Here is a 26,120-nt window from a genome sequence, read left to right as displayed (position 1 = left end):
TACAATCAATGGGACTCAGGTAAGCGGAAGAACAGAAGGATCATCTGATGATTTGGAAAACAGATGGCTCAAGTGCTGGAGATGAGGAACTTAACTGGAAAGGGCAGTAAGAAAAGGCTTACAGGAAAAGTAAAAAATCGAAGAAAGTCTCCAAGCTGAAGAAGGGAGTGCTATTTAAGTAACTAGACTGCAGGATGAGTTCATTTCAAAGAATCACCCAAGATAACATCACAACTTAGAATGATGAAAGACTTAGAAGGAAATGTCTGGAAGGGGAGGAGACAGCAACAGTATGGACAGCAAGGAGTGCAAAAGGCAAAAAATGGGACAGGCAGATGTCCCAAGTGAGACTGAGAAGTGCTCCAGCGGGCAGAGGAAGGGTGGTCTGGGAGCAGCTTGGAGGAGGATCTAAGAGTCTCTGGGTTGGTGAAATCTCAGGTCCTCCTCAGGGGAAGCCTTCACTTTAGAGTGTTTCATCCAGATGGAGAAGGGGAAGTATTTGCATTAAGGGAAGCTGTCAAGATCAGGTGCCTGAGGCCATTGCTCGTCAGAAACCAGAGAGAGATTCCCATTTTAAATCTTAATGAAGACTTGTGACTTCCTTTCTGCGACCAGTCTCTAAATGGGTAGAAACTTTGGTTGTTCACTTCTGAAAGCAAAATGCCTTTGGTAAATAATGAAAACTGTTTCCTCAAAAATAACATTTAAAAAAACAAACAAAAAATACCATAAAGATACTCAGTCTTAAATCACAAACAGTATGAGGAGAGAGTCATTCCAAAGTTCGAGACTATTTTTAGATAAGCAGTGATATGAGCTGCTGCTCGTGCTGGATCATTTCTGTTAAATGTTACATATTTACTAATCATACTGTAAAATGCACCTATTTCCATAATCAATGATAATTATTTGGGACAGTAAACCTCAGTAGATTGTAAAATATAAATGTGTGCCCTCATCAAGGAGAGAACATCAAGAATAATTGTATTTGAAGGTGGCTTCATTTTAAATATGTGTAATTCATTATTTTCCTTTACTGGAATTATCATGGCCCCATATTCTAATTTCCCAAATGTTATAATTAAAAGGAAACCACAAAGGATGTAAATTTTGCAGGTGTTTTTAGCATTTTAAAATGACACTTGGAAGTATACTTACTGTGTTAAGTCAAAAAAAAGCACAGCATACAACCTATTTTTTTTTTAATCAGAAATAGACTTGTTTTATATTAAAAGAGATCTACCATTTTTAGGTATAACTGAACATACTGCAATTAATATTCCTGTGACAGGGTGAGAATTTCTCAGCTTACACCATAAGGAGGGAGGGAGGAAGGAGAGAGGAAAGAGAAGTGAGGAAGATTTAAATGAACTGAAAGCATAAATACCTGCATCCTTGTGTGTCTTCATGGTGATTCGTGTTGTGCCTATGATATCATTTCACTTCCTAAACAGTATGACTACCCAGGTCAATGCCTGAGCAGGCAGTTGTAGCGCAGGTAGACAGGGAGGGTAACGGAAGCTGGGTCCAGCCCACAACATGCATGGAAGGAAGACCCCCTGGCAACAGAGGCGGTCTCCCTATGGGACAGCCATATTGGTAAAGTCCCTGGCATCGATATTACTCTGTTATCTCAGTGGGCATATGATCAGACAAGGAAAAACTTCTTGGTCAATGTGTAGGCCCAGCTTTTTCCTAAGTGACTTTTAGGTTACTGTCAAGTACAGAAATGACTTCCTGGGCCTGCGACCCATGCAGCTGCTCAGGGCCCTGTGCTCAGACAGGCCCCATACTTGATGCTTGCTGTGGCCATCTTGAAATTCTTAATGATATTAGAACAAGAGGCCCAACACTTTCAATATGTACTGAACCCGGCAAATTATGTAGCTAGTTCTGATCAAGCATATGTCATCTTTGAAAAAAACTCCTGGCCTTTTGCCTGGAATGCTTGGTGGTATTCCTCAGTCCAGCTCTCGTAAGGAACCAGAAAAGGACTAGAACTCAGTGCACCGTGTTTCACCTCTCCCTGATGCTTCACTAGGGTTTAGGTTCTTACTACAGAGGGTTCTTCAATGGTTTAGACAAAAATTATTGACCTTTTCACCACGCTACCATTACCTAGGAAACTTCAGCCATCTCAACACCTCACAACTGAGCAAATCCCATGGAGACTAGTGGATCTTAGAGACCAAAGAGAAAGTTTGAATTTGGGTACGGAGGTTTGTGCTTGTCCTATCCAATCTTCTTCCTAACCCTGAGAACCCTAACATTCCAGATGTTCCTTGAAGGCTAAGCAGAAAGCAGTTATTTCACCCACGGCAGGCTCTGGGAAACTGATGAGAGGAAGAACCCAGCCATCCATCGGGTTTCCAGCTCTTCATACAAAGGCCCTGAAGTCTTTCCTATGTGAATCAGCTCTCAGGTAAACTTTCATTAGAAAGCTAGGAATAGCTGTTTTTTAGAGACAATTGGAATTTCTACACTACTCACTGCCCCTCACCCTTTTTTCAAATCATTATCAGGGCATCCCACAGTAGACAGACTTACATAAAATTACAATTCAAGGGGTGTGTGTCAAGATGGGGGTGGGAGACAAGAAGTCTAACAATACAATTTAATCTAGAAGGTTGTGAAATTAAACCCTCTTAAGTAAACGTCACAGTGTATAACTTAAAAATTCAAAGCATTCTGGGAACGGTTTTCTAATAAATTTCCAAATCCCTGGTCTAGAAGGTACTCACTGAAGACTTTCTACGGAGCCAGTCTTAAACTTTTTGCATTGCAAATGGAAAGTGCCCTAAGAAACAAGGATTGCTTTTTAAAAAAATAACAAAATTTGATATCATAAGCATTTTCACTAAGTTTCTCCCCAGCCTATTTCTCATAACAGTGGTATAACTTGCTCTGAAAATGAAAGCTAGGACCACAGATGTGAAACCCAGAGGCTTTCTAATCAAACCAGAGGATCACAGGCAGTCTGAACTGGATAGGAACTTGAGACAGATCATACACTGAACTCGTACATACCCCACCTCCCCTGCCCCTCCATTCTACCTTACAGGCCAGGAGAATGAGGCCTGCAGAGTGTGAGAAGGAGGGCCCAGGTGACCTCCTTTAAGACTCAGGACTCAAGCCCACCTCTTCCAACTCCTCATCCATTCTTCTACCCAGCCTGGAATTCTGTCTCACCTTCTCAACCAAACCGTGGTGATTTTTATCCTAGAAGGAGCCTCCCAAAAGTTAAAAATGACCCATCATTATAAAATATACTTTTCTCCATTGGACAAACCAGGAGAATGTACCACATAATTTCCTTGCCACTTCCTTCAACCATGCATTCTACACATACAACAAAACTTGCCCCGGCACCTGCTGTGAACAGCCAGGACCCTGAGTAGACTGAAGAATGGACAGCCTGCCTCTGAGTACTCTCAAGTGAGTGAAACAGAGTGAAAGAAAACATGCTCATATATCGATCATACAGAATGTAATGAGCCCAATGGGGAAGGGCACGTTTTCAACAGGAGATGAGGTGGAGGGACAGCATTTGTAGGGATGAGAGGAGGCCTTGCAGAGGAGGTGTTGTCTGAGCTTGGCCTTGAAAAATGGATAGAATCGTGATGAGCAATCCATTGTTGTGGGCGGGGAAAATCCAGTGGAAGAAAAATAGGAGAAGGAAGACAAATGAGAGGTATACAGAGGAAGCTGTACAGAGCCTCAGTTGGCTATTGATCTGATTAAATAAAGGGAAGTGATGTGAAATAAAACAGGGAAGTTAGACTCTAAGCAGAATATTAAAGGTCCAGATGACACACTCTGGGGGGCACCTCCCTGGGCAAGCTTCTCTTCTGCCTCCCCTGCCCACAAGTCCTCTGTCACAGTACAGAGCAGGACGTTCAGGAACTGGTGGTTCACTCACCCATTAATTCATCTGGTCAACATGCTTTGCAGTATTCTAGGCACTGTGGGCTCAGACAAAGAAATAAGTCTCTGCCCTGATAACCTCTATGCCAGCGTGGGGTTGAGCTAACTAATAAATAATGAGTACACAGTGGGATAAGTACTCTGAAAAAGCATAAAGCTGGGGAGAGGAAGGACTAGAGAAGGACATTGAGGAGACAGCTGCAGGAAGGAAGGGAGTGGCCATGAAGATGCATCTGGTGCCAACATGAGGGAGGAGCCAGGCCACAGGCCGTGGGAGGACGTGTGCAGGACAGCGGAAGCACAGCAGGACCACATGGTGCCAGCAGGAGAAACCAAGGGAGGACGGATACAGGAGAAGAATCACGGCCCAAGGAGGAACCAGGGTCGACACCACCCAGGGCCTTACAGGTCACAGAGGGCAGAGGTTGTCTCCCTCTCCACCAGGGTTTTCAGAAGACTTTATTTTTATCTGGAGGGTTTTCTGTAAGGCACAGAGTAGGTTTCAACCAGTGATTGCTATGGGTAGTGTTTTGAAGTCAGTGGCATGAGCTTCACAGCCAGAAACACAGTGACGAGGAGTCACAGACCACATGGGTGAGGAGATGGTGTCAGCCAATGTCCGTCTCTTCGCCACAAGAAATAACTTTTAATACCCTGCACACTCTCATGTTTTTCATGGTTAGAATAATTCACTGCAGGAAATTTAGAAAACACAGGTAAGTGTCCCACACCATGACTTCTCTATTTTGGTCCCAGCCCTCAGTCTTTCCAGCCAGGCAGATGCACTCACAGAGAGAGCCTACCACAATGTCTATTTTTAAATCATTTCCTCATAATACACACCTTGGACAAATCACCTAATCATTAACTATTATTCTACAGCAGAGTTTAATATCATGGAATTCTATAACATAGATGCACAGTGATTTACATACACAATTTCACATTGTTGGAAATGTACAAGGGAAACGATTCTGAAAAACCACTTTGGTAAGGTCTATACTGGGGGGCCCAAGAAGAGGCTGGTTTAAGGAAAGAAATGCTGCGCACATTTGTGAGTAGAGGGAAGAGAGAGAACAGAGAAGGGAAACTTGAAGATGCAAAAAAGACTCATAAAGGCCACCTCAGTTCCTCTGCCATGATGATACACCATTGAAGTGAAGAGCTTTGCAAGTCCACCTGACACATTTGTATGCCCCTGAGATTGTACACGTGAAAGAAAACATGCTAACACGCTTAACCAGGCAATGCTGAGAATGTGCGCCTCTGTATCCCAGACCACGGCTCTCTGTGGCTGTGCATTTTCTTTCCTAGGTCTCCAACCCAGTGGTAGATTCCTTCCTTTGCTTATTTCTCTCTCTGACATTTCCCTCTTCATTCCTCCCCATGTTGCTTTAATTTAAGCAGCAGCTGCCATCTAAGAAGAATTCTGAGTATGGATTGAGCTGACAAAATAACAAAGTAGACCAAGATTTATATAAGAGAATTAACTGAAATGGCATCAACAATTTACACAGAACAAAAAGGAAATAGTTCTGAGTGTCCTTAATGATTAGTTAAATCAATTATGACATAAACACTGGCATGAGAAAAAGCACACAACAAAATGTTTTTAAAAAGTAGAAACTGTATATCTAGCGCAATCTCAATTTTGTTTTTCTTACTCTATAAAATGCATAATTAACAATATTTGATGTACACTTCAACATATGTACTTTAAAATATAGGCAAATATTACAAACATAAACCAATCATTATTTCTTGGTGAAAAGATTATGAATACTTGTGATTACTTTATTCATTTCTGAATGTGTTGCTTTCTGTAATAAGCCTTTCACTTCATAATGAGAGTAACTACCTGTTTAAAAAAATGTTTTTTAATCTACGCTGATTATAGCAACTGTTTTACTTCTGCTTTGCTTCTATCAATCTCTGGTCATTTCAATTTCTTTCCAACAATGATGACAATTAACCTTAGGTCATGAGATATGGGAGTTGCTGCTGGTGACTAAACATATGGTGTCAATGACTTGGAAGCCAGCCACATCAGGTTAAGAGTCATGGTCTGTGATAAAAGAAGGGTATGGAAGTCCTTTGTCTGGAAACAGTTCACACATACACACATTCAGTCAATAATTACTCCCTTAAACACTTACTTAGAAGTCAGAATACAGTACTGAGAAAACCAGACCCTTTCACTTACCACTAAATACAGAAACCAAGAGTAGACAGTTGCACCAACAGATATCATCACCAACTATTTAAAGGGCTAACAAGAAGACAGAGAACGCTATGAGTAAGTAGCCCAGGAGGTAAGAGTTGGACTGGGTTTGATAAATCCTCTTTGAGAAAGTGACATTTAAACAGAGATCTTGGAGGCTATGCAGGATTTAGTCACGTGAAGAGCTGGTGGACAAACGGACAGGTGTTCTAGGAGAAGAGAACAGGGTACGCAAAGACCCAGAAGCAAAAATGACTATGTACAACTGGAAACCTTGACTGAATTAGCAACACGTTCTAATCGAATGAGTTAACAAATTACAGAGCCACTGACATGTAATCAAGTTAATATGTTACTGTCAAGGAAAATCATGCTGTCCTGTAGGACTAGGAGGAAACCTACTTTCTCCCACCATTGCCTATAATGGCCATGTGTCATTTCACCAGGAACAGTCTCATTTGCTCAGCTGACCTTCACAATTCAGCTTTAGATTGTGCGGTTATAAAATGGCTGAAGCAAAATGCATCCCACCACTCAGACAATACAGTCTGAAGTAACTGAATAAAGACAGATCTTCTTTGAATTCAAGAGCTCATCTCCCTGCCTACTTTGAAAACAGAAAACACCCAAAGCTCATCACTTAAAGTGGCTCACAGTGGAATAATATTCAAGGACAAAAGGAAAAAAGCAAAGTCTGTAATTAACACTAATCTCAGCTCATGGAGGAAGAAGCCCACTTCCTTCAGTTGCTTTCATCACATGTTCCCCAGGACTGTGTATCTTAACAAGCTATTTAAGGCAATCTATAGCCAACTGTAAAGTTAGTAAATGGTCCATAAAAACGCAAGACAACTGAGACCAAAAACTGGAGAAGAAACCAGCCTTGCAGCAAACTAAACTTTTGAAAAATGGTAAAGCCCAATGAAATAAACCAGCAGAGATAAACACGGTAAATAACCATCAACTAAAACACAGGCTAACTACCAAATTACTAGCAACATAAATTCTGCCAACTCCATATATAAAATCTCCATGCTCAAGGTCAGCAAGGAAAACAAAGGACCAGACAATTTATAAAGTAGCAGTGAGTGAGGGAGAAGGGGAGAGAAAAGTGCGCTTGCAAGGGAGTGTGGCTTCCCTCCCAGGACACGCGGGGGGCACCATGACCTCACATGAAGGTGTGATAACCTGCTTTTTGTTAGCTTAAACTGACTCTGTCTTTCTTAGCTGAGAGCTGTTCAGGCCTCATGTTAGCTTTTGAGCCGGACAGACTCCATCTTAGCTTCTTCATTTTAGTTATTCCCCTCATTAAGTGTGTAGCTGGGGCAGGATGACACCGGGCACATCCAGGAGTGCATTTGCTGATAAGAGGCTGAGTCAAGTGGTGCCAGCAGAGCCTGGGAATGCAGGTGCTGTCGAGTACCCAGAGCCCCCATATCTATAAGTCGTACGTCTTTTTATGACAGCTCTAGCCCTTGCACCTGGTACTGTTTTCTTTCTCATGTACTAGTTTATCTTTTAACTTTTTGCCTACTGTGCTTCTGTGAAAAACTTGCTTCAGCTAGGTTTCCCCATCCTTTTTCAAACTGGGGTATAAGAAACCCCCAGACTCTTTCTTCGGGGCCGAGAGAACTTTGGGCATTAGCCACCTCTCGGTCACCACCTAAAATAAAGGATTCATAATTCAATCTAAGGGTGTGGTGCATTTCATAACAAAGGTGCACGCCTTGTTGAGAATATCTCCAGCTATCAGCAGATTCTGTTTCTGAAGCCCCTTCTACACCGTTAAAAAGCAAAGGGAAACATGCATTCCCGTTAGTTCATGTTTATTAGATGTCTAAGTTCCAGGTGTGCTGCTATGCACTGAGTAAACAACAAACTAGATTCTGTGTCTGTTTTCTGGAACCGTAGAGTTGTGACAGCAAAGCTGCGGCTCAGTACAACAGCTAAGGCTCAGTACAAAAAGGGTGTAACCCTGTCATTGGTGTCTCCTTACTTTCCCCCTAATGTGATATATTCATCCTCCAAGTTTAGTGAAGGCAGAAAGTAGGTGAGGAAGGAAGGAAGGGAAGGGAGAGAAGGAAGGAGATATGAAAGAAACAGGGAAGGAGAGGGATACGGGGAGGAAAATGAAACTATTTCCTTTCATATAGTTGTTGTCGTCTGGGGAGAAGCTCTCACTACCACCTTGGTTCCTTTGGCTTTTTCTGTTCAAATCCCCAAACTCTTCATTTGGAATCTAGTTATTTCCAGCTGTACATTCCGGAAATCCATTTCCATGCTTTATCTGAAAGCACCAGGAAGGCGAATGCTAATCTCCCATAGCATTCTAGTATAGGAAGCAGCTCAGCACAGAAAGAATTAGGAGCTTGGTGAGTCTTTGGTGATGACCAGGATGCCCAGGGCATGCTTTTAGAGACAGCCACTATTAGCCAGATTCCCCAGACTCTAGGGCCTGTGAATACAGCCTAGAACTGTGTCTAGGAGGGCGTAATTATAGCGACACATTCAACACCTCAAGAAGGCCTATTTTCAGCTTGAAAACAAAAAGATAGTCTAATCTCTCAGTGGGAATGGTAGTGATATAAACATTCTGTAGAATTAATTTGTGAATATGCATCGAGAGCCTTAAAATTATACGCACTCTGGCCTGGCAATTCCACCTCTACTTCCTCCCCGCTGAGGAATTAATCATGAGAAAATGCAAAGCTTTAGCTACAAAGCTCTTCAGCCCACTAACTTGTGATAGTTAAAAACTAGACAACAAAATGCCTACCAATAGAAGTCAAATATGGTAATGGCAGGGGTCCCCAACCCCCAGGCTGCGAACAGGTACCAGCATTTGATTTGCATAGGAGAGCAAACCCTATCAGGAACTGCACACACAAGGGATCTAGGGTGCTCACTCCTTATGAGACTCCCCTAATTATCTGAGGTGGAAGAGTTCATCCTGAAACCATCCATCCCCCTCCTCCATCTCTGTCCCTGGAAAAACTGTCTTCCATGAAACTGGTCCCTGGTGCCAAAAAGGCTAGGGAACACCGAGATATGGAATAGCCAGACAATGGAATATTGCATGGGCATTAAAATAATGTAGAAAATTATTTATGAAAGAAAAAATAGTAAATGCAAGAAACTCTCACAAGTCCGATATTAATCCATCTTGGTAAAAGATGTAAAATATAAATGTACATACATATATAAATGTGTGTGTACATCTACATACAGAGAGACAGAGACAGTGGAAGAAACAGAGGTAGAGGCTAGAAGATACAGTAACGTGTTAAATGTAGTCACTTCTTTTTTTTTGTTTGTGATTTCTAAATTTCCCATAATGAACATATTGAAGTAAAAAATAAATGTAAGTATTCCTCATCTGTCTTCTTCCCATGATCGTCGATAACTGTAGACCATCCTGAGTTAGGAGCCTCCCATGGCTGCCGGGTCTGCATTGGCCCTGATGCTAACCAGACCCCTCGGGCTGCTGCACTCCTGGAATGACGCTCCTTCAGTGGTTCATCAGATACAGCTTTGGTCCTGATTTCTGATATGTTTTAGTCTAATGAGGTTTGAAAGCTAGGTGTTTCTCCTCTTTAGAATTTAATTATTCAAATACATCCATTTAAATGGGCTCATCACTGGTTAGCGCTCAGAGGAGGCTAATGTGCCAGTGAAAAATTCTTTTATTTTCAAGACTGAAATGAGCTTGGAAGTTATCTAATTTTGCTTTGAGCATTTTCAAGAAGCTGTGAAAGCTTCTGCATCTTGCCAAATTAGCTGTCTGTTTGCAGTCTCAGAGCGAGGCAGAGGAGGCTTGAGCAGTCGGCTTGGTTTCTTCATAAAGACGCTGCACCAGCTGAGTAGGAATGTTTCCCCTGCAGGAAAATTATCTCCTGGCAAAGACCCTGGCTGGGCACCTCTCCAACATGGAGCTAACTCCCAAAGGAAGTCACCAGGCTTCTCTGCCTAATCCAAAAATTATCTGGCACCAAGTATCACGCATGTGTGCGTACAAATCACGGCTTCCAGGGAGCTTGAGGTATGGGCCAGGAGTAATTTCCAAAACTGTGTTCCAACTCTATGTGCCCAGTCAGGCTGATACAATGTTCTTGGGGAACAAGAACTTTGCTTTTAAAACTGCAAATCTTACTATAATTCAGAGCACAGGGTATTATTTTAGACATGGGCTGTTTAGAAAATTAGTAGACTGCCTGCTGAACAAAGACGAAAATCACATTGCTCTGAAGATAACTTGGAGCTTACTGGATACAATAATTTGCAAACCAGTCACAATTCTTTTGGAGACCTCTGTTCTGTGAAAACCTGAGTACTATGCAGCAATTTTTTAGTCAGTTGCAAAAAACACACACAGGTCCACACAATACCAAAGAAACCAAGAGGTATGTAAATTGTAACCCCACCAAATGTGTAGAATCACATATGTGTGGGTGAGACACTCACAAAGACAGAGGCCAAGTAATATGGATATAGGAAACAGTGCACAAGGACCACTGACAAAAGACCTGGGTAGGCCTGTGAGATGGCAGACACATCCTCTGTGCTGAGAGCACATCTGCTGGCCAAAACCTACAGCTCAATGAACATTTGTGAGGTGCCCACTCTGTGAGGTCTTCTGGAGATTCAAAGATAAGTGAAGTATAGTGCCTGTCCTCAAGAGGTCTATATCAATTCAATGCATACACATCAGAGAAACGAATTTGGAAAGAGTCGCTACAGGAATGCACAAAATGCCTGCGAGAGGATACACAGGAGACACTTAGCTCCAACTGGCAATGCCCAGAAAGCTTCCTGAGGATATGACTCTATGCTCGGCTTAAAAGAGGAAGAGGACTGGCCAAGGGAAGAGGGGGGAGGAGTCGCAGACAGTGTTACGGATGCAGAGGCCTGAAGAGAGGTGTGACCCACGTAAATCACAGGATAAAGTTCCGGGTGGAAAGTGATGAGGACAGCATTGGAGAACTGAGTCAGAGATGATCAGGTTGAAGCTTGGAAGTCACCACCTGGTCAGTACTGAGGGGTCAGGCCAGATGCTGAGAAGAGGAGGAGGGCATGATCAGGAAGGGCTAAGGAGGTGTGGTGAGTTGCTTCCTCGGGTTCACGGTGAGGACCGGCCCACAAGTCTTCCCTTTGCCATCAGATACAGACAGGAAGCAGAGTGGGAACCATGCCAATCAGAGCTCTGCAATGTTTGCTGCTCCTCATGTATTGACCACATTGTCCATTTAAGGAAAAAAAAAATCTGTCCTACATGTTCACAGTGATGGGCAGCACCATCTCTCAGAGTGAAAGATCCTCATATACTTACTCAAGGTGAGGGCAACAAGAGGAAGCGTGCTAGGAAGACAAAGTCCCTATGTGGAGCCAACTGGGGAAGGAAAAAAATTCCCAAGGGATAGAGTGGGTGATGACTGCTATCAACCGACAGGAAAGCAGCAGCTGCACGGGGACCTGGGCAAGGGAGGGGAGTCCCCACACTGGCAGGCGGAAGCCAGCACGAGAGCTTAGCACAGAGAAGGAGGCGCCCAGAAGGCGTGTGTGTGTGTGTGTGTGTGTGTGTGTGCGCGCGCGCGCACGTTGAGGCGGGCAGGGAAGCAAACATTTCATAAGCACCTACTCTGTATTACACAACAATTAAGAGGGCCAGCAGCTAGTCTGGCCAAGAGGGGGAAAGTAGCAAAGAGCAGAAGAAAGCCCTGAAACAAGTCTGTTTGAGCAGGAGGTGCCATCCATGCTCTGATTCCTCTTTGTTAAAACTAGTCCGGGAGAGATGACAAGGCAAATGTGGGTGAGGGTCTCCAAACTCTGCACTTCTCAGCAGGACTTGGTCACCTGCTGAAGCTACGAGACTGCTCACAGGGCTCAGTGACCATGCAGGTGCCCTAGGAGTTGAGTTATGAAGAGATGCGATGCATTGGGAGCATGGGTCTGAGGTGACATGTGCAGTTTCCCTAAGTTAAAGACCTCCGAACTAATCAAGTCTGGCATGTGCAAAGATAATGCTACCACTGTCCTGATTTCTGACAGGCTTTACAAGTGTCTTCCCTGTTCACTAAATCATGCTCCGAGATGACTTGAGCCTTGGTCTGTCTCACTCAAAGCCCCAGCACAGGGCTGGACAAATGATGGACCCTCAAGCACCACTGAATGAATGAGGTAAATGGCAGGGCTGTGAACACCTATTTTATTCAACAGGGAGATCTGCCTTCATTCTCCAAGTGGAGAAATACCGCCTTTGACAGGCCACATAAAACCCAGCTTTTCCCATGGGGCGTTTGATCGCTGACAGAGTCCTCAAACGCATAGTCACTTACAGGAGAAAGTTCAAGGCGCAGGGCCTAGTTTTTCAAGGTTGTACTCATTATCCTCCCTTCCTCTTGACAGCCTGCTCCTCCTCCTCCCATATTTCTGTTTCAGCTGGGTGGCATGCAGCACCCAACCAGTTACCGAAGCCAGAAACTGGAAGTCTACATCTTTTCCTTCATTACATCCCAATCCAATTAATCATCCAAACCTCATGCCTCCCTGACCTATCTCTGCGCTCACCCTTCTAGGTTCTTCCCACTGCTGCCTCAGTCCAAACCCTCACCTCCAGTATCCTTCAGAGCCTCTCCAGGGCTTGTGCTGCTCAGCCAACTCCTGAGAAATCACAGCAATTCCTTCCAATGCAAGGATGAATGATCACACTGCTCCCTGGTTACAGGGACTCCTTGGACGCCTACCACTGACTGGGTTTTGAGAAACATGCAAATGAGCTAGCTGAACTGAACTTGGCAGAACGTGAGAGAGGTCACACAATCATCAGGAAATCCATCCAGGTTAGGTTTACATTCATCATTTATTTACTATACTTACTGGGGGAACTACATTTTGAGATTTTCTTTCTATATTTTTTAAATGCTATTTTCAAAATTGGACACTTTTGAGAAAATAGAAGAAGAAAATAAAGATGACAAGAATACAATAAGACACTGCCTCACAGACACTTTGATGTGTACTATAAAAACAGAGAATCACAAGTGTTGGTGAGGATGTGGAGAAACGAACTCTTGTGCCCTGTTGGTGTGAATGCAAAATAGTGCAACTGGTGTGGAAAACAATACAGCAGTTCCTTGAAAAATTAAAAATAGAGCTAACATATGATCCAGCAATTCCACTTCTGGGTATATACTCACAAGAATTGAAATCAAGGACTCAAACAGATAGATGGACACCATTGCTCATAGCATATTACTCACAACAGCCAAAAGGTGAAAACAATCAGAGTCCATCAACAGATGAATGGATAAACAAAATATGGTCTATCCATACGACGGAATCTAATTTGGCCATAAAAAGAAAGGAAATTCTGACACATGCTACACGGTGGATAAACCTTAACTGAAGACATTATGCTAAGTGAAATAAGCCAGTGAGAAGAGGACACACACCGTATGATTCTACTTATAGGAGGTACCTAAAGTAGTTAAACTCATGGAGACAAAAGTTGAGTGCTGATTGTCAGGAGTTGGGGGAAGGAGGGAATGGAAGTTATATTTAACGAGTACAGAGTTATACTTTTGTAAGATGAAAAGTGTCCTGGAGATTGGTTGCCCAGTAACGCCAATGCACTTCACACTACTGAACTGTATGCTTAGAAGTCATTACAATGGGGAAGAATGCTAAGTGAAGACTTGGCCCTGGATACCCACCCCTCAAGCGCCTAAAATTCATGAGCAATTACTCTCTATAGCAGGTGGCAAGTTGAAGGGGCCTGGGAGCCAGAGACAAAGAAAGTATGAAGAAGCACTACACAAATTTTATTTGAATTTGTATCAATGAGTAACGCAAGGGGTAGTAGAGACAAAATGTACACTTGAAGCCAGGTGAACAGGCTACACAATGGTAGCGTCGGATGCATCCAGAACCACCTATAATTCAGTCTAAAACAGATTGCTTCTCCTGAATGCTCTGATTGCCTTGGCCTAATTCTTCATTGCACCACAAGGCTCTATTCCCACCTATGGCTTAAAGATCCTGAACATGATTTTGAGATTATTCAAATAACTGCAGCATCCCCTGGGACTTGATCTATACCACAAAAACATTCCTCTGCATAATATGTCTCTTTCCAATATTTGGAACATCCACGCCCAGATAAATTTTAAAAACCTTTCCCAAAGGGATGCATGTGTCTTACTAAAATTTTACTCTTAATTTGTTTACAAAATTTTTATTAAGCATGTTATATGAATGACACCTTATACAGAAAATAACTACGCAAGGCCCCTGACCTTAAAAAGCTTCCATTCTAATAGGAATGATACATAAGTAGAATTCTTACCCAACTGCTGGCCCAGGCCTGTCCTCCCTGTCTCCCCCATCTCAGGAAAGAGTATACCACCTGCAGCAGCTGTTTGAACCTGAATCCTGGGAGTCACTCTTAATTCCTCAATTCCACTTTGCGCCATCTCTATGGCTAAAATGCAGATCCAAGACACCATTACCTTTCACTTGGACTAAGGAAATAGCTTTCTAAATGGCCTTCTGCTTCTATGCCACATTCTCCAAATGGTGTACATCCTAATATTTGTATTAAGTATATCTTCAGGTTACTCTCGTGCTTAAATAATTCTAGTGGTTTGCCAGCACTCTGAAAAAACAGTCAAACCCCTCCCAATCGCCTGACGGCCCATGTTAGCTGGCCCTTGGCCTCCCCACCCCCACTTGCACCACTCTTCTCGCTTACTACATCACATCTACCCGGGCCCTCTCTTCACTTCTCACTTTGATGCCATCACATGTGCTTTCCACTTATGTCTAAATGCTTTCCATTCTCCCCCTGTCTGTTTTATAAGTGTCATTTTCTCTCCACGCAAGTCTTAGACCAAACACCCCTTCTTCATTCCTGATCACTCCATCAAGCACTGTCCCAAGACATTTGATTTCATTTCATTTTCACTTTCTGGATTTATTTTTAAATTATCTGTTGATTGTGTCTCTCCTTCAACAAGCAGGCAACCTGACCTCAGGATTACTAACAATGGTGCCCCTGTCCTGGAATCTGGCCTGGTTCACAGGAGGCATTGAGAAAGGATTTGCTGATAGATGAATGTACATTACAAAGAAGGCTAAAATAAGGAGGAAAGAAATGGAGCAACGTATAGTGAAGAAGGGACACTGATTTTTGGTTTTGGGGCAGAAAATCGGGAATAACTTCCACAGTAGAGATCGGCTGTATTATGCCAAGTAGGTAGCCAGGCAAAAATGCATCCCATCATCTGGAACTAGCAAAGGAAAAGCCCCAGGGGCACAGGCTAATCCACATGTGACTGAGCAATAAAAACAACAGCGGGATCCTGGAGCCCAGACACCTGGAGGGAGGTGGGAGAGGAGCGCAGACAGCGGACAGCCCGAGTGACGTGGTACAGGCTGGGACTTTACCTTTTAGACCATAGAAAGTCACTGAAAAGTTTTGAAGAAGAAAACTTGTATACTTTGACCTGCACTTTGTAAACACTGAAACTATTTGTACTTAAAAACTAACAACAAAAAAATGGCATTACTTTAAAGAGAACTACGCTTTCTCCTATGTTTTGGGGAGAAGAAAGACTTCCATCCCATGTGTACATGTAAGGCAAAGAGGTGCCCATGGCTAGTGACACTGTAGTCAAAGGAGAGGCTATGTGAAGATCACTTTTTGGTTTCCAAAGCCGCTGAACAGCCATATTACATTATCAAATGGTTTTGAATTAAAAGGCGCCACCTCTGTGGAGGATAATAAAGGTAGTACCTGGATTCCAGGATTAACTAACTGGGTGCTGGGCCAGGAGACACTTCCAAGCCAGCACTTTTCATATCACAGGGCAATTTAACTAGACAATATTTAACAGATGGGATCACACTATTTTAGCTGAAATAAACACTAAAGATGTGTATATTACATTAAACTTAAACATAAGCAATTCCGTCTCAGTCACAATAAAAGGCAACTGCTAAAACTACTGTAAGGAATTAAAGACTGACAACAAAATGTGCCTTTTGAAGCACTTATCGTTCAGTGGCTCTGAGAGTGTTCTCCCATTTCAGAGGTCTGACTGATACAGCTTATTTCAGGACAGAATTATTTAATGACCGTAACTTCCCTCAATGACGATGTAACACAATGGAAAGGCGGAATGGGAAAGATGAAGGCTGATACAAGGGAGTCGACTGCTGGTGCTTCCAGAAATCCTGGGCGGAGGGAGGGGCCCAGGAGTCCACAGCCACAGTGTTGCACTACCTGGCTTTTTTCTTAAGTTCACGCAGGTGCTGGATTTGGGCTTCAGCTTGTGGTCTAGAAAATGAGGAATCCAGAAATGTGATGAAGGACCCCTCCTATGATACTAAAGGAATTCCTTCTAGGTATCTGCTTTCCACAAATCAGAACACTGGGTTGGGCTGAAGGAGTGAATGCCTTTCAGCACATGGCTCGATGTTTGTGAGAAATGCCAGGGTTGGCAGAGAGGGAGCAACGGAAAATGTAACCCGCCCCGTAGCTGCAGTAAGGCAAGCAGTAACAGAGTCAAAGCATGAGTGATGGAATCAGACAGACCTGGATGCATGCCTCAGCTCTAATTATGAAACTGACGGAGAGCAAATGTATTAACATTTCCCCATATGTAAAGTAGAAATAGGCTTGTGAGATTTGAAAGATCACGGATTCAAGGTGCTTGGCATAGTGCCTAGCATATAGTAACTACTAAATAAATGACAGTTCTAGAAAATGTTCTTGTTATTTTTTCTGACTTTTATAGCCATTTGATTTACTTCCATTATTTTACGTGCGAATATCCTGGTAAGAAAGATAAAAGTATGGAATCTCACACAACTGAAAGGGCCCTCAAAGTTCCCTGTTTTTAGGCATCTTCATTATCACTGTCATTTTATTGATGAAGCCACTAAGGACATGAGTTAAGGTGACTGTCCAAGGTCACCTCGTCACTAAGTCCATTTAAAACACTCTCATTTGTGCTCTCAGCAGTCCCCTAGTGTTTGAAGTAGTGAAGATAATTTCCTGCACTGCTGGATGGCCTAAGAACCAGGCTGCCTCTGTTATTACAAATAATCTATACCACGAGATAGAAGCGCGTAAGCCAAAGGGATCACGCGCTGAGTAATCAAAGTGCCAACTCTAAAATATTAGACAGTTATGAAAATGATACTGAAGCTTGTAATAACCCTTGCTAATGCTTATTATGCTGTTAAGTGAAAAATCAGAAAACGCAATCCTGTTTATGTTGTGATTATAACTATGTAAAATTATGCACATATATAGCAAGGGCTGGAAAGGAACTCGGAAAATGATGGTGGCTGCCTTGATAAGAAGGCACCATTGCAGAAGTTTTATTTTTATCTTGTGACTATAATGCAGTTGGCGCAATAAATGCAAAAGTGATCTTCACAGGGAAGGAGATGCTGCTGTTCACTCACCCGGGGTTATACAACATGACTGCAGACAGGTTCTCACGGGACTTCGAGAGGTCGGTCATGGACAAGCTGAAGGAGGACAGAAGGCCACTCTAAGAGCAGACACAGGGCAGAGTGGTTACCTTAGCAGAGAAGAAAAGGCCACTGGTCTGGACTCATTGCTTCCAATGTGTGAGAGACAATGAGGTGCACACGCTCCTGATTAACACGTACCACAATTAACTGGTCTATCTGAGGAAAGCAGATCGGGGCAGTAAAGCCCTGGTACATTTCAAACTCAAGCCTTCTGCTAAGCACAGCAGGTACTTGGCCTTCCAGGACTGGGGAAATTCACCAGGAACTCCACAATCCAGTTGGTCTCCCCTACCAGTTAAAGTTGAGGAAATGGGTCACAGTATCTTTGCCATCCTCCATTGCCTGGCAGGCAGCAGTCTCCTGTAATCAACAACACTCACTCACACTTATGGAGCGATAAAGATGAAGGCAGGAGAGGGGAAGGGAGACCAAAAGTAAGAGCCTGACCTATTTTGCTTCCATGGGAAGCTATTGGCAAACATGTTTGTTCCCTCTGTTCCTCTGAAACTGTACCAAAAAGGACCCTCTAGGGAGACCCTGGGCTGGAGCAGATAAGAGGCTCCACTGGCTAGAACGAGCCACCCAGGAGAAGGCTGAGGTCTGCAGCTTTCTCATTATTTTCCAGCTAGGGCACTGGCAACCTCGGGCACTTCTTATAAAGGAGACAGAAACGAGAGGCTGGGTAACCAGCGGTCAAGGGCAAATGCTTCTGGTATTCAAGTCAGTGCTGCAGCCAAGGTTCCCCACTTGCTGGCTACAGAACAAGTTAGGGAGAGTCACTCTTGGTCTCTTTCTCATCTTGACCTGGGGGTGACAGCTTGGGGGTATTAACAGCTGCTGCACAGATAAAGTGGTAGAATATAGGTACAAGTTTAGCACCCTTCCTGGCTCATAGAAATGTTAGTTGTAGCCTTCATTATCTTCTTCAGTCTAAGGACCAGCCATGACATTCCTGAACAGATTTCTTTCCTCCTTTCTCTGGTCCTCAGCTCCCTTATCCAACAGCACTTAAACTGCAAGTTAGACGTCCCCTTCCAATTAAACCAAAGTCTTTCCCAGTTGTCCTAAGCCCACACCTGCTCTCACTTCCCACGTCAATGAAAAATCCATTTACTGTGGCTGATTTTGGATGACTGTGACTCCAATGTTGGGTTAATTCCTAACAGATGCTGATTAGAGGAAGTCACTCTCCACCTAACGCAAAATGATGTCCAATTCCTTGGTGGGAAGGGTGGAAGGCTAAAGAGAAGGATCTAGGAGGGGCAGTTTCTCCTGTCTGCTCTGGAATTCACTTGCTTGCTCTCTTACTTCATCAGCCACTCATCTGCTGGGAAACAATCTCCCTAGAATCAATCCAGGTTGCAGAACTACTTTTCCAGTGGTTCTACACCCCAGAAAGTCAAAAGGTTAGAACCAGAGTGACCACCACCCACTCTTCCCCACATCCGATCAGTGGTTCCCTCCTAGAGACAGACACCATGTCCCTCACCTTCCTCTTCTCCCTCAGCTTGGCAGCTTCCTTTGGATGGTTAAAGCGAAACATATTGGTTCTTCCCAAGAGAATCACAGCACCTGAGAACGCACAAAAGCAGTAATGAATTTACAGTAAGCAGTGTGGTCAGTTGCCATTATCATAACATGGAATTCTACTGTTGAAATGTAATTTCCAGTGTATTATAAAATAATAAGGGAAAGCTTTAGTCTCAAAAGTCTGCTTACTTAAGCCAATGTCAAATCTGGAAATGCCTTTATTTAAAAGCTGAGAGTTACAACACACATAATATCCTCATATCCATAGTATCCAACAGAAGTGATGAATATAAGCATTACAACATATTATGAGATTTAAAACTTAACAGACAGATAATTAGACTTTTGATTGTCTGGAAAAAAAAAGAAACCAGTTCTCCAAAGAGAGGTAATATCAAGCAAAGCATATGGTCACAACTTGAGAAATGTTTATTGATGCTGATAAAAGTAGAAATCTCAAAAGAAAAGTGCTTTCAGAAGAAAACATGATGGAATTGGCAGAGTATAGATAACTGTTACTAACATCTTCCCCAGAATTTGACAGGAAAGGACTTGTGTAGATGTATGGTCTATTTCCAAATAAAAACACTGCTTCTTGTCAAAACCCTATTAAAATTCCACATTCAACACACAAGAAAGGGTTCTTTTGATTGACGAGAGTCTTCCTTATTTAGAAAACAACTGCACGAAGGGCAAAAGAATTCAAGGAAAATGCCCAAGGAAAACAAAAGCATGGGAAGGGACAAATTTCAGCTTGAAGCAAACAAACCCATTCTAGAGTCACAGCTATTTAAGGCGGGCACAGGTACCTGCAGGGCTGTGAGCTCCTTGTCACCAGAGGCATGTAAGAGAAACGATGTTGCAGAAGAGATTCATTGTCTCTTCTCAAGTCCCATCCATGTGTGAGAGTCCACGTGTATGGTCTGATCCGTGTATGAGAGTCTACAATGCTTCAGAGCATCAGTAAAGCAAGACACATGCACTGACAGCCATGAAGAATGACATGTGAGTGCTTAAGTGTCCAGCATACTTAGCTAAGTGTGTGATTAAGTGACGAGTGCAGCCTGGAGTAGCTAGGGACAGGCTTCTGCACCAAGGACCTAAGCTGGGTCTCATTGGATAACCAGAGGGCAAGAGGAAGTGTTCCATGTGGGGTAATTGTAGGGAGAGGCTAAGCTATAGACAGGAGAATGGCCTGCTATGTTCAAGAGTCATGTCCATCCACAAAGTTCAGGATGTTTGAAACAGCATCAAGAATCAATACTGGATAGATGAAACAGATTATGAAGACTGGAGAACCAGGATGAGAGTTTAGACGAGAGGTCACAAACTGGTGGCCAGAGGAAAAAATTCGGCCCATAGATGTGTTTTTTGTGTTCCCTGTCACGTTTCAAAAACAAAATCTTTAGTTGGCACGAGTTAAAAATCTGGAGAGTTCACATAAAAGTCTGCGTACCTTTCTAGCATTTCTTCAAATTCCTAAGCTATGCTATCAGTAGATCTTTGTTTGTACTTGGCAAAAATCCCTGGGCTGCAGAGGGTTGTCTCCTTTGCAGAGGTGACCTCTGGCTGACCACAGTCACTAGCCTCTTGCTTGGATACTAACTTTACCTGGCCCCTGCAAGAAATACAACACCAGATATCTATTCTGGAGCTCAGGCCAGCATATCCACCTGCCTATTCGATGTACCGTTTGGACAGCTCAAGGGAGTTTCAAATTCAATATGGTTAAAAACTAATGGGTTTAAATCACAACCATAGGGAGTAACTGATATGGGTTGGTTTTAGTGTTGTCATTACTTAGCAGAAACGAAGTCACCATGAAAAGGAGGACAAGACAGCTTTAGGAGCCCTAGAAGGGCAGCAGCAGATCTTATCCACTCTACAATCTGCTTATCCCTGTCACGTAAAATTGCATTTGTATTTTTTCCAATTATGGCAAGGCACCATAATCATGATTAAAAAGGGTGTTTCCCATGCCTTTTATGACTAGGACTCAGAGCAGTGTGCCGCACAGAAAGCCAAAAGCTAAGCAGCTATGTCTAGAATATATGTATATTTAATGCTGTTAAAGTTACATTAGAGATTAATAAAGCAATCATACTCCAGGTGTTAATTACATTTCCAATTCTTCTTTTTTTTCCTGTTAATCAAATGCCCAGCCATGCAAGTTGAAAATTGCTAAAATATGTTAATGGAAAAATAGAATCGTATTTCAGAGACATATTTCAAATTGCATTAAATCATTGAAAATAATCTTGCCACCCATGTTATTTGCATGAAATACACATAAAAAGCCCTTTAAGGAGTTATAAAAGAAAGCAAAACTATTCATGACAATTTATTGTTTCCATCTAGATAACGTGAGTCAACAGTCTGGCATATAAGAAGGGGTCCATTAAGGCTGGTTTCCTTCCCTTTCTTCTACTGAGCATCTGTACTCAACAAACCTGGTGAATTTAAAAATTTGCTTCATTTTTACAAGCTGCCACTATTCATTATTTAATGAACACTTACTTACGCCAGTTGCTATGATAAACAGAGGGGATACAGCGTTGAGCAAGTCAGATGTACGCTTTGCCTTTACAGAGCTTTAAAAAATGTCCGAGAGAGATAAATAATCAAATGATGAAATAATTCCGCAAATAAATGCAAAACAGCAACCGAAGGAGAAGAATTGTGCCCAGGGCTCAATGAGCAACAATGATATGGGTTTATTACAGGGGAAGTTAGAGAAAGATATCTTTGAGGGAGGTGGTGTCTAAAGCTCTGAGAACAAGCTGGGGAGAGTGTCATGTGTAAAAGCAATAATGATCACGATGATGACTGATGAAAATAATGAGGAGGAAAAGAACGCCAAGAATGAGTGACTGAAGACAGCCATGGTTATGTGGCTATGGCAAAGGAAACAAGGGTGAGCACCGCACCAAGGTAAGGCTTGAGAAGGAGGGACAAAGTAAACCAACTCAAACGTTTCAGGATGTAAAGGATCGTGTCTTTTATCTAGTTGGAAGAGGAAGACACTGAAGGGCTCTGTGTAGCAGCATAACATGATTAGATTTCAGTTTCAGAAAGATCATTCTTGCGATGGTGACTGAAGAAAGGCCACACAGGGCAAGAGCGGATGTGGCCAGGCAAGCTAGGCGGCTACTATGGTGGTCCAAATAAGTGATGGTGGCTCAGGATTGGGGGAAAGGGGTAGCAAAGCAGTCAAGTAAAACAAAACTGAAAGATACGAAGGAGATAAAATCAACGAGATTTGATGATGGGCTAGATACAAAGAGGAGAAGAGGGAAAGGAAGATGGCTCCTGGGTTCTGGACTGCATCACTGGTTGGTTGGGGAGTCTTCTATACAGAGACGTTCCTGAGAACGCTGGAAAAGGACCAAGATGGAGTGGGGAAAAATCATGAGTTTGGTTTTGGACATAATGAATTAGAGATGCATTTGGCAAATGAAAGTATGGGTTTGAAGCTCTAGTATAAAAGTCTGGGATGTCAATGTATCTACCTTCCTATCTACCTACCTTCTTATATATATATAAATCCACAATGCTTGGGACAAAAAGGGTTTCAGATTTCTGATCATTTTTTGGATTTCAGAATACCAGAACATATATAATGAGATATCTTGGGAATGGGACCCAAGTCTAAACATGAAATTTATTTATGCTTCATCTACACTTATAGACAGTCCTGAAAGTAATTTTAGACAGTATTTTAAATAATTTTGTGAATGAAACAAAGTTAGTGTACAGGGAACCATCAGAAAGCAAAGGTGCCACTATCTCAGTCACCCATGTGCACAATCTGAGGTTGCTTAGCATCACCATCATTCCTGACTCTAAATTATTTATATGCTGCTGATAAGCAATCACCTGGTGATCCAGGTCTTTTTGTTAGCATAATAATGAACAAGGAGGAAATTCACTACTTCAAAACGGGAAGGACGCAAGCTTTTGTTTACCACAGGAACTTTACAGTTACGCATGTCTGCTGCATTAGCACATCTCAGCACAGTTATTCTGATATTGGCACCCTTGATTCCTGTAGGGGCTGCCTCATCATCTGTAGTTAGTGTCTTTCTAGGGCAATAATGCCGAAACATTGATGTTTCATCAGCATTACAGAATTGATCTGTGTCAGATTTTCATCAGCAATGACCTTGACAAACTCTCAATAAATTTCTCTGCTGCTTCATAGTCAGCAGATACTTTATCACCACAATTTTTAAAAATTGCTGTGTCTGTTCCTAAATGTCTGCAACCAGCCTGAATATTCACAGTTTCCTTCAATCTTCGGTTCACTGTGATAGACTTTTGCTTGTTTTCACGATCAGCTTCCCATGAAATGGCAAGTATTCACTGGGACACCGACAGGATCCACGCTTTCAGTACACAATTGAGATCTTCAGTTTCAGTGTTATGCAGTGTCTTTCTATTTTTTATTTATGTGTGTTTATTACTTTCAGCATATAGCTTAGCCTTCTGTTTCTTCAGGTCATATATGATGGCCACATCAACACTATACTCTTCTGTAAGACATTTCACACTTAACACCACCATCCAGTTTCTCCAACAGCTTGACTTTCTGTGCTACAGATCAACATAAATGCTTCCTGTGTTTCTTATCACTGTTGCCCAAAGGGGTAGCTGCAGACCTTTCTGACATGTTCAAACATTATCTTTACACCACAAAGGAGAGAATAAGTAAAACAAACAAACAAGCAAACAAAAAACCAAAAACTCAGTGAGTAACGCATGCAGGTCTTGGTCCTGTGCAGGGTATCATGGGGAACCTGCTACTGTCATGTATGGCCTGAACACCTGCTGTTTTATTATCCTCTGTCAACACACTTATATGGGGGAATCTGAACATGCGTGGAAAAGATTTGCTGCCGCTGAAGGGAACTGCGGGTCTCTTTTCCTTTGTGGATTGTGAATAAACTCTGTATGTTATGCACCTACGTTTTGACTGCAACCCCATCACATGAGGTCAGGTGTGGAATTTTCCACTTGTGGTCTCTCATGTTGGCCCTCAAAAACTTTTGGACATTTTGGATTTCTGATAAAGAATGTTCAGCGTGTGTGTGTGTGTGTGTGTGTGTGTGTATAAGAGAGTCATTGCTAATAAATGAAACCACAAGAGTAGGAAAGAAACCTGAGGACAGAATACAGAGGTAGAAGATAAGAGGACCTAAGACTGGGCACCTGAAGAAGTGCTGAGTTCTAATGGCCACGTAGAAGAAAATAAACTTACAGAGGAAACAGAGAAGAGGCCATGAGAGAGGGAGAAAGAAACCCTCAGAAACCAGGAGAAAGAGGAGCCAACAATGAAGAATCCTTCTCAGAGGTCAACTAGATAAAAAGGCTAGAAAACACCATTGGGTGTGGTAGCACAGAGGTCATAAGTGGCCTTAGTGAGAGCTGATTTGGTAGTAGACCAAGGCCAGAAGGAAGAGACTGAGGAATGCACAAGAGGTAAGAAAATGTAGACGTACTGAGCACAGGCAACTCTTTCAAGAAGTCTATGAACAAAGAGAAGAATTGGTAGTAGCCAGAGGAGATGATAGGGTATTAGTCCATTCTCACACTGCTAATAAAGACACATCTGAGACTGGGTAATTTATAAAGTAAAGAGATTTAATTGAATCACAGTTCAGCATAGCTGAGGAGGTCTCAGAAAACTTAAAATCATGGCGGAAGGGGAAGCAAACAGGTCCTCTTCACATGGCAGCAACAAGAAGTGATACACAAAAGGGGGGAGCCCCTTATAAAACCATCAGATCTTGTGAGAACTCACTATCAAGAGAACAGCAGCATGAGGGTAACCACCTCCTTAATTCAATTATCTTCCACCAGGTGCCTCCCACAACACATGGGGATTATGGGAACTACAATTCAAGATGAAATTTGGGTGGGGACACAGCCAAACCATATCAGATAGCTCCTGCAGGACATATGTAAACTCATACGCATATTTAAAATGCAATAAGCAAACTGAAGGGAATAAAGGGGAATAAATGAATAAAACAACTACTGAATGAGACTGGTTGATACCGTAAAGTTCCTTGATAAAATCTGAAGAGTGTGTGCTGCCCAGAACTCCTGATGTGGCTGAGGACAAGTCAGTGCTTAATCTCTCCAAAATTCAGTTTCCTCATCTAGTCATCAAACTGGACAATTTCTAAGATTCCTTCCAGATCTTAAATTCCTTTCAACTATGAACCACTTGGTCTGAGGTCAGTGTGATTAACAGCAGCAGATGGACTTTACATGATGCACTTAATTTATAATTTTGCAAGCATTTCTAAACCTCCTTGAAATACATGACTTCTATGAGATTAATTCAGAGCTTGCTAAATACCCAAAGACAGACAAATTTCAAACAGTCTTCAGTGGGAATAGAGAGGACATTACATTGTGAAAGAGTAGACAGAGACACTGATGGTTTCACATGAGACTCTTTATTTTAATATTTCAAGTAAGCTGAAAGAAGTAAGTCTGTAAATGTTTCTAATGATTTCTAAGGAATGCAGGGACAATAATCATTAATATCACCCTTAATTACCCTCTTCAAGTTTTATGAGATTTTCTAATTCTGCTACTGCACAAATAAACCAACTCATTTTTTCTCCTACTGTTTTTATATGAATATTTCTGAGGTAATGATGTACCAATAATTTCATTCTGGGTTACAAATAATACAAACATACAAGACAACTGTGTTCCCAAAAGCCTGTGGTTCACACCTTAGAGGCTGTGGCGTCAATAAACATGAGACGCCCTTTGTAATCCTGTTTCAGGACTCCTAGTTCTACCTATTACTTACTTTAGAAATACACCCCGCCCCCCACCAACCAAAACATACCCCCAGCCCTCAACCAACCAACACACACACAGAGAA

General features: G+C 42.4%; 1 protein-coding gene across 8 annotated transcripts in view; it reads right to left on the bottom strand.

The window, feature by feature from the left end:
* The window catches only part of KIF16B (kinesin family member 16B), a 300,381-nt gene that overhangs the window by 115,833 nt on the left and 158,428 nt on the right, over positions 1 to 26,120 (bottom strand). For 7 of the 8 annotated variants that reach the window (XM_064377627.1, XM_064377706.1, XM_064377528.1 and 4 more), the window contains exons 16-17: positions 19,176 to 19,258; positions 17,615 to 17,703 (exon numbers count right to left, since the gene is read on the bottom strand). In XM_064377627.1, coding sequence (XP_064233697.1) covers positions 17,615 to 17,703; positions 19,176 to 19,258 — 172 coding nt within the window. Of the gene's footprint in view, positions 1 to 17,614; positions 17,704 to 19,175; positions 19,259 to 26,120 lie in introns of those variants that run through there. The other variant, XM_064377772.1, reaches the window with a different exon arrangement.

The sequence above is a fragment of the Aotus nancymaae genome, unplaced genomic scaffold (genome assembly GCF_030222135.1).
Source record: "Aotus nancymaae isolate 86718 unplaced genomic scaffold, 86718_ANA_hifiasm-v0.15.2.pri h1tg000001l, whole genome shotgun sequence".
Lineage (NCBI taxonomy): Eukaryota > Metazoa > Chordata > Mammalia > Primates > Aotidae > Aotus > Aotus nancymaae.
The sequence above is the reverse complement of the archived record's forward strand: the minus strand, read 5'-3'. Positions and strand labels throughout refer to the sequence as shown.